Source organism: Scylla paramamosain, chromosome 47 (assembly GCF_035594125.1).
Source record: "Scylla paramamosain isolate STU-SP2022 chromosome 47, ASM3559412v1, whole genome shotgun sequence".
NCBI lineage: Eukaryota > Metazoa > Arthropoda > Malacostraca > Decapoda > Portunidae > Scylla > Scylla paramamosain.
Window position 1 is genome coordinate 5,785,387 of NC_087197.1, and position 9,965 is coordinate 5,795,351.

Here is a 9,965-nt window from a genome sequence, read left to right on the forward strand (position 1 = left end):
TGAATTTATCCTCAACAGGAAGATTCTTAAACATCTATCACTTCACAACTTTCTATCTGATCGCCAGCATGGGTTCCGTCAAGTCCCCTCTACTGGTGATCTTCTGGCTTTCCTTACTGAGTCTTGGTCATTCTCTTTTAGAGATTTTGGTGAAACTTTTGCTTCATTTCAAGTTTCCTTTCTGACCGTTCTATTGCTGCTGTGGTAGACGATCACTGTTCTTCTCCTAAATCTATTAACAGTGGTGTTCCTCAGGGTTCTGTCCTGTCACCCACTCTCTTCTTATTATTCATCAATGACCTCCTAAGCCAAACTTCCTGTCCTATCCACTCCTACGCTGATGATACCACCCTGCACTTTTCCACGTCTTTTCCTAGACGTCCAACCCTTCAGGAAGTACACATTTCACGCAGGAAAGCCACAGAACGCCTGACTGATCTTTCAAAAATTTCTGATTGGGACAGAGCAAACTTGGTATTGTTCAATGCCTCAAAAACTCAATTCCTCCATCTATCAACTCGACACAACCTTCCACACAACTATTCCCTCTTCTTCAATGGCACTCAACTGTCTCCCTCTTCTACACTGAACATCCTTGGTCTGTTCATTACTTATGATCTGAACTGGAAACTTCACATCTCATCTCTACCTAAAACAGCTTTTATGAAGTTAGGTGTTCTGAGACGTCTCTGCCAGTTTTTCTCATCTCCCCCCCAGGCTGCTAACTCTATACAAGGGCCTTATCCACCCATGTATGGAGTATGCTTCACATGCTATCTGCTCTTCTGATCTTGCTAACTGCATGCCTTCCCTCTTCCCACGTCCTCGCTGCACAAGACTTTTTTCTTTCTCTCACCCCTGTTAACCAGTATTCTCAAGCATTTATCCCTTCCTCTGGTAAACTCTGGAACTCCCTGCCTGCTTCTGTATTTCCACCTTCCTATGACTTGAATTCCTTCAAGAGGGAGGTTTCAAGACACTTATCCTTCAATTTTTGACTACCGCTTTGGACCCTTTTATGGGAGTGGCATCTCAGTGGCTTTTTTTTTTTATTGTTTTTTTGTTGCCCTTGGCCAGAGTTACTCCTACTAAAAAAAAAAAAAAAAAATTATATATATATATATATATATATATATATATATATATATATATATATATATATATATATATATATATATATATATATATATATATATATATATATATATATATATATATATATATATATATATATATATATATATCAGCGATCAAGAGCTCTTGTTACTACAAAGACTCACGAACATGATCCTGGATATCAGGGTTACGTCACCTCATCGCCAATACCTCCACACACCCACTCAGTCACCACACCACCACCTAAATTTACCCCATCAAAATGCCACCCTTCGCTTTCCCTTAGGGCTTCTTACGATCTGAAATTCCGCTGACACAGGTACGAAAGCCAGACACATACCACCTCTCACCTCAACACATTCCATCTCATATACAGCTTTTCCCTTACATATACATATTTATAAAGAACACAAATTATAAAGAGAATAATACTACATGGTATATAATGAGTAAATAAACCTTATATTAACTTATAACTAAGAATAAAGATATGTTTAGAAGAAAAACGGAACACGAGGGACACTAAGAAAACGTGTTCCTTTTCAAGGTAAACTCGGTCAATGACATGACATCCCCTTCCTAAAAAGAGGCGTTTGGGGCCTGATTAGGATGCCTCACGACTAGATGGGGCGCGAGACAAGGCATCAACAATTATACATTCTCTTTGTCGTTTACATGATGAATTTGCAAGCCATGATCCTGTAAAACCAGAGACCACCTCATCACCATTTCATTGGTGTTTTTCATTTTATGCAGGAAAATCAGGGAAACGTGGTCGGTAAAAACTTGTACAGGCTGTCCTGTCCCTTTGACATATACTTCAAAATGACTCAAACTCAGCACAAGTCTCAAAGCCTCTTTCCTAATAGTGCTGTAAGCCCTCTGATATAGTAGCAGCTTCTTAGAATAATAGCCTACGGGTTGTTCAACTCCCTCATGATCCTGCATTAAAACACCACCCACGCCATCCTGACTGGCATCCACATATAAAACATTTTATTTATTTTTTTTTCATAATCACGCATGTGCAGCACTTGGGCTCTGATTAACATTTTCTTAATTTCCACGAAAGCTTCTTCACAATGTTTATCCCAACAAAATTTTGACTTTTTACTCAGTAACTTGGTCAGTGGCATGGCAACATCTGAGAATTTTTTATAAAACTGCCTGTAATATCCACTGTCTCCTGAATCTCAGTATCTCCTTCCTGTTGATCGGTGAAAGCAGATCTACAAAGTCTTTAACCTTGGCTTCCACAGTTCTCACTTCGCCTTTACCTGCCTTGAAATCTAGGTATTTCACATCAGCTTGCACAAGATTATTTTTCATCAGGTTTACAGTGAGACTGACATCATCCAGCCTCCTGAATACTTCCTCTAGTAACTGCACATGTTCCTCTCAATTCTCAGTGTATAAGAAAATGTCATCTGTATACACAGAACCAGAGTACTTCAATCCTTTCAGTACTCTGTTCATTAATCTCTGAAAAGAACTTTCACTGTTCCTCATCCCAAACGGAAGAACTTTATAGAGATACAATCCATCCATGGTGACGAAAGCTGATATGGCTTTTGCCCTTTCAGTAAGTCCTAGTTGGTAGTACCCGTTCAACAAGTCAATTTTTGTTATGAAATTTGCATTACCCACATAATCTATACAATCATCAACTCTAGGGATAAGGTAAGCATCAGGTTTTGTCACCATGTTAACCATCCTATAATCCATACAAAAACGGAAAATCTCTTGTGCTCCATGGATTTTCACTGGGCTCAATCAAGTCATGCTCCAGCATATACTCCACTTCCTTTCTCATGATTTCCCTTTTCCGTGAATCAACTGGGTTCAGCCTCCCCAACATCTACATCATGCACCAACATACTTATTTTTCTAGGTGCATCAGGGAACAAAGAACTAAATTTCTTAATAATCTCCCTAATCTTTTCCTTCTTTTCTTATTTAATTTGTCCCAGTTTATCGTTCAAATTATCTAACACGGCTGAGTTCTCCAACACTATTCCTCACACCTGCTCAGTTTCATTTCAGACCACTCCGCTTCCACCTCAGTGGTTACATTCACGACATTCACGCTTTTTACTCCTTTTCTACTTAATTTTCCTCTTTTCCTTCCATTTCATGAAAAGGCTTCAACATATTTATATGACACAACTGGTTCTTTTCTTCCTCCCTGGAGTTTTTACAACATAATTCACATCACTCACTTTTCTCTCAATCTTCCTAGGCCTAGGTATTTCACATCAGCTTGCACAAGATTATTTTTCATCAGGTTTACAGTGAGACTGGCTTTGAGAGGATTACCTTGCAATGGGAAAAGGACTAAGACCTTGTTCACAGGTTGGAAAGATCCGGCCCTTCCATTCCTGCCATACCAGCCTTTCATTTCAATCTGGCTACCTTTCAAATTTTCTTGCGCAATTTCCCTGACTCTCATTAATCTGTCCTTGAAATCTGACACTTCAAAACATTAAGGAGGCTCCTCTGCCCCTAACCACTTTTCTTTCACCGTCCTCAAAGGACCATTCACCTTTTACTCATACACTAACTCAAGTGGGCTGTTGACACTTGCACAGTCTCTCAACGCGAACAAAGCAAGTGGCAACGCCTCATCCCACTCAACACTCATCTCTTCACAGTGCATCCTGAGAGTGTTTTTCAGTCTGGTGAAATCTATCTACACAACCCTGAAACTGAGGATAATAAGCACTCGATAGCTTCTGTTCAATCTTCAGTCCCCTTAGAATTTCCCTGAACATGCGAAGTTACTTTCCTGGTCTGACTGCAACACCTTAGAAATTCCCACCTATGAGAAAAATTTCACTAACTCTCACAATATTTTTTAAGTATAAGTATTATTAGTTACACATACTAATAATTATGTATGTATTTTGTGCTATAAGGAATGTAAACATTACTGATAGAACGCATGTCGATGCTCATGGATGACGTGTAAACCAGGTGTTGTGATGGCGGGTATTGGTCTTCTCTGATCAGTTGTTGGTTGGTGGACGTCTTGGACATTTCTTGACGTCCTGGTAGTGTCATGGGTTTGGGGCTGCACAGGTGTATTCATCAAGGTATGTATAATGCTGTTATTAATGCAAATTTGTTTATTAAGTTCATATCAGTGTGAGAACTGTATACAGCTGGCTCATTCACAGTCAATATTATGGTGTACGGTGTTATCTTCTTGTACAAGTTTGTATATGAGGGTATTGTATTTCAGTGTTGTTTAATGGTGCTAACATGAAGCAAATATGAACTGGTTGCAAAGGGGCTGTGCAGTATTTGTTCTTGGGATTCTGCTGGGTACCAGTGAAGAGGCATTGTTGTGAGTGATCATTGTATTGTGTTGTTATCGGTGATTATCATGTGATATATTGTGTGTGGTACATGACTGAGGTTTATTTGGTATTGTGATGGCCATAATCTTTAAAATGAAATGTGATACATGTGTTGTTGATTATGAAAGAACTAGGTAGCCTATTTACAGTAACATTGTTGATTTTTGTTGTACACGTATGTTTACCACAATATTATCTACAGGTCGAAATAAACGTTATTACGACAAGCTGGATATTCCTGGTACCAGAGAAACAACTCCTTAGGGGAATGACCTCATTGAACCTGTATGACATACACATAATAGTCAGCAAATATTGGTTTCCCTTTCTGGCCCTTGGCAAAGGACCTACACAGTTTATCATAACTTTACTGAAAGGCTCCTCAACGACAGGGATAGGGTGAAGGGGAGCAGAGCGAATCATCTGGTTCGGCTTGCCCACCTTCTAACATAAACCACAAGTTTTACAAAACTCATTCACATCACCTCTCTCTTTGGGCCAATAAAAATTACAATTTTCTTAGGGTTTTTTCTAACCCCCAGGTGTCCCGCCAGCTTTCCCTCATGTGCTATTAACAAAATTTTCTTCCTATACACCTGTGGCACCACAATCTGTTTTTTCACCATCCAGTGATCGGGAGTACTCAAAAGCCTCCAATTTCTCAATAATACACCGTTATTCACATAGTAACCCACATACTCATCACCAAGCTCACCCAGCCTTTTGGCCTCATTCCAAACAGGCTTCAGGATTTCATCACTTTCCTGAGCTTTTGTCAATTCACTCTTTTCTACCACATAATCAAGATCGGGCTCCACCTGGCCTATAACACTTTCATCACTCGCATTCTCCGGGCTATTTCTTTTTTCATCAGGTTCCTCAAGCAGGGTCCTCAGTCCTCCATTCTCCTGTGTTGCTCTCGGTGTCCAAGAGTTCCCTCCGGGCCATCGCTCGGGTCACTGCGCAGATTAGGAACAATTCAGGCACCTCCACCTTCCCATTTGTTGAATGAGGAACTGCTGCCGGAGTCGTGGCCTCTGTCATCCCTATCAGAGAGGACCGTCTACCATCTGAAGTTTAGGTATGACTCTACCTCCAGCCAGGTCATTCTCAACCAATATATTCGGTCCATCTACAGACAGTGTACAGCCTTTATTCCAACCGTCACCTCTCCAGTGACATATCAACAGTCCAAACAAATTTTGTGCAGGGAAATACTAAACTTTCCTCCTACGCTCTCGCATGAGACCTCTCTGCCAGTGCTGGTCTCCTCAGTCCATGGGAGTACACTATTTAAGATCAGGCTCTGATTAGATCTTGTATCTCGAAAGATTCTGATCACCTTCTCAGGACTTCTCTCCACTTTCACCTTGGCTTCACTGGTAAAATGCTCAAAGTCTTCATCCCCTGTAGTATCTGTGCGTTCATATTCTCCACATACTTCACCAGGTTCTTTTAGGTGAGCACTGCTCCCACTGGCTTTGGCCTTCCCTTCAGACACTGGTACTTCCTATGCCCACTTCCCCCACATGCAAGGCGTTTAACTGCACCTTCATCACCACTACATTTCTTGTAATAATACCAGCGAACATGAGCTCTTGGTACCACAGAAGTCTCAACAACCTGATCATGGATATCAGGTTTACGCCACCAGATCGCCAATACTTCCACACACCCACTTAATCACCACACCACCACCCAAATTTATCTCGTGAGAACGCCACTCTTCCGTTCCCCTCAGGGCTTTCTGAAATTCCGCTGACTCGGGTTCGAAATCTAGACAAATATCGCCTCTCACCTCAACACATTCCATATCAAATACACCTTTTCCATTACATATACATACATATAAAGAACCTAAATTATGAAGAGTATAATACTACATGATATAAAATGAGTAAAGAAGCCTTATACTAATTTGTAACAAAGAATAAAGATATGCTTAGAAGGAAAAGGGAACACGAATGTCACTAAGAAAACGTGTTCCTTTTCAGAGTAAACTCGACCAATAACATGACACCATTAACAGTGTTGTTTCTCAAGGTTTTGTAATGTCAACCACTCTCTTCCTGTTATCTATCAATGATCGTGTAAACCAAGCTTCTTGTCCTATTCACTCCTACGCTGATGATACCACCCTCCTCTTTGTCACATTTTTTCATAGACATCCAATCCTTCAGAAATTAAATAGTTCATGTAGGGAAGCCAAAGAACGCCTGACTTCTGATCTTTCTGAAATTTCTGATTGGAACAGAGCAAACTTAGTATTCATCAGTGCCACAAAAAACTCTTGTTCAATGACACTCAACTATCCCTCCTCTTTTACATTGGACATCCTCGGTCTATTGTAATCTAAATTAGAAAATTTACATCTCATCTCTAGATAAAACTGCTTATACGGAGTTAGGCGTTCTGAGTCGTCTCCGCCATTTTATTTTATTTTATTTTATTTTATTTTATTTATTTATTTTTTCTCCCAGCTGCTAACTCTGTACAGGGAACTTAATTGTCCATGTATGGAGGTTCCACTCCTACCGCTCTTTTAAACAGGTTGGAATCAATAGCTTTCTTATGAACTCCTCTCCTCAAAACTGTCTTGAGCCTTTTTCTCATCGCCCCAATGTTGCATCTCTTGTTATATTTATGACAAATGCTGTTCTGATCTTGCTAACTGCATACCTCCTCTTCTCATGCACCCTCGCTGCACAAGACTTTCTTCTTTCTCTCACCCCTGTTCTGTCCACATCTCTAATGCATTCTCAATCATTCAACCCTTTCTCTGGTAAACTCTGGAACTCCCTGCCTACTTTTGTATTTCTACCTTCTTATGAATTGAATTCTTTCAAGAGGGAGGTTTCAAGGCACTTATTCTGTATTTTTGACTAACGCTTTCAGACAGCCTTTCTCTCTCTCTCTCTCTCTCTCTCTCTCTCTCTCTCTCTCTCTCTCTCTCTCTCTCTCTCTCTCTCTCTCTCTCTCTCTCTCTCTCTCTCTCTCTCTCTCAGCATATATATATATATATATATATATATATATATATATATATATATATATATATATATATATATATATATATATATATATATATATATATATCTGTGTGTGTGTGTGTGTGTGTGTGTGTGTGTGTGTGTGTGTGTGTGTGTGTGTGTGTGTGTGTGTGTGTGTGTGTGTGATTCTGTGTTGAAAAGGAAGAGGGATGTATATTGAAGAAAAAGAGCAAACAGGAATTTTAATAACAAGAACAACAAAAACAAGAACAACATCAATAATAATAATCATATTATCAATAATAATTATAATAGTAATAGTAATAATAATAATAATGATAATAATAATAATGATAATAATAATAATAATAATAATAATAATAATAATAATAATAATAATAATATTATTATTATTATTATTATTATTATTATTATCATTATTATTATTATAATTATTATTTTTTTATTATAATCACAATTATTATCATTATTATTATTATTATTATTATTATTATTATTATTATTATTATTATTATTATTATAGAATCTAGGGTTATTCTCTGGAACCTCAATCGTAGGAGAACCTCACAACGAGGTCATAAACATCATTAAATGGTACGAAATGTTTCGACTTTTTTCTTAAGTCATCTTCAGTGGTTGGATGAGTGAGTAAGGATGGATTGTGAGCGGCCAGTCCGACTGGATCAGCCCAAATGCTCGGCGATACGTATGTGGAAAGAATGAAAGGTGCTTCCCACGGTTTGGCAGCACGGGAAGGTATAGCAATATACGATCGACAAGCGTAGGGTGTCGGGAATTAATAGTAAAGCTTGATGCTTGATGGCAATAATGAAAGGCTGAATTCACAATATATTGTCTATTCCTTCATTCACCTTTTTCTGTCCTTTCCTTCCCATTCTCCTCCTATCTTTCCTCCCCAACCATCACCTGCTGCGCCTCCACGCTCTCCCCCCTAACCCTCAATCATCACCCAACCCCACACCTGCAACCGTTCCCACACAACTGAAAAAACATCTCCCTGAATCATCGTTATCATCACCACGTTTTTAGTTCTTGGGATGCCTGCATGTGTGTGTGTGTGTGTGTGTGTGTGTGTGTGTGTGTGTGTGTGTATGTGTGTGTGTGTGTGTGCTATAAAGGAGTGCTGTGTTCATATATTATCAGTGAGTCCAACAAGCAAGTATGAACACACACCTTGTGACAATTGCTCTGCTGGTGAGGTCTTACTGCTAATATTACTAGTATTACTTACAGTGCTGCTCCTGCTACTACTACTCATGACTCCAGTGATAGCTTAATAAGGTGTAAGAGACTTTTTTTTTTCGGAATTTTCAAGGGTGTTTTCATGATTTTAGTTTAGTTTTAAATTTTACATACTCCAGTGGAAGTTATTACTGTTTTCAAGGATGTTTTTTTTAATTTTTTTTTTATTGCAAGCTCCAGAAGAAGTTATCAGAGTCTTCAAAGGTGTTTCCATGATTCCATTGATCGTTTCACACGATCCAGTGAAAGTTATCATGATTTCCAAGGGTGTTTTCATGATTCTACTTATTCTTAACATATTCCAGTGAAAGTTATTTCGGTTTTCATTTTTTTTTATTCCAGTGATACTTTAACAGGTTCCAGTGGAAGTTTATCGGAGTTTTTAAAGTTGTTTTCTTGATTCCATTGATCGTTTCAGACTTCGGTGAAAGTTACCGGGATTGTCAAAGGTGTTTTCATGATTTCATTAATAGTTTAACAGGCTTCAGTGGAAATTTTCGGGGTTTTCAAGGATGTTTTCATGATTCCATTGATAGTTTAACAGGCTGCAGTAAAAGTTGTCGGTGGTTCAAGGGTGTTTTTAAGGGTATTTTCATGATTTCATTGGTAGATTAATGGTATTCTATGAAACTCACCTATGGAAGCCGGACAATTCATCTTTTTTTGTCTTTTAGAATGTGAAAATAGTCCTGATGACAGAACAAGACGTTTATAAATACAGATATTTGGTCTTACAAACACACACACACACTCACACACACACACACACACACACACACACACACACACACACACACACACACACACACACGCACACACACCACCGAAAAGACCAGAGTTTGAGTTTAGCCGAGGGGTTGTGGCCCTGCTGTTCCGATGTGTGGTGTGTGAGTGATCTCAGCCTTGCCTTAATATAGGTCACTACGAACTCTGAGTTGTCTTTAGGAGGGGCAGCTGTGTGGGTGACCTGCAGATGCCTGTGGGTGATTCCACCATATTCTGAAACACATCAGCGCCGCACCTCCACTGCTTTAAAAAAAAAAAAAGTTGTACTTGAAGGAACGAGGGTTTTTAATGGTATCTTACTTTTTAATGACAGGTTAACAAGATTCTTACATTATTAACAGAAGGAACACTCTTTGAAAATCCGGCTAATCATCTTGGTGAACTTTGAAAATACTCATGATGAAGTGCCATGGGATTTTAAGTGTTTTTT

General features: G+C 38.9%; 1 protein-coding gene and 1 long non-coding RNA gene across 3 annotated transcripts in view; both read left to right on the plus strand.

Annotated features, from left to right (window-relative positions):
* The first annotated feature begins 1,318 nt into the window (after positions 1–1,318).
* LOC135094857 (uncharacterized) lies at positions 1,319–5,844 on the plus strand. Of its 2 annotated transcripts, none has more exons than XR_010264002.1 (3): positions 1,319–4,208; positions 4,358–4,462; positions 4,678–4,994. It is a non-coding gene; the product is annotated as an uncharacterized LOC135094857 (long non-coding RNA). The 2 variants fall into 2 exon arrangements; XR_010264001.1 differs by lacking the exon at positions 4,678–4,994 and adding an exon at positions 5,350–5,844 and having other exon boundaries at positions 1,324–4,208.
* Positions 5,845–8,559: 2,715 nt separating this feature from the next.
* Positions 8,560–9,965, plus strand: part of LOC135095150 (peritrophin-48-like) — a 2,936-nt gene continuing 1,530 nt past the window's right edge. The window contains exon 1 of the mRNA XM_063995941.1: positions 8,560–8,701. Within this exon, the coding sequence (XP_063852011.1) occupies positions 8,669–8,701 (33 nt within the window). The 5' untranslated portion in view covers positions 8,560–8,668. The remainder of the gene's footprint in view (positions 8,702–9,965) is intronic.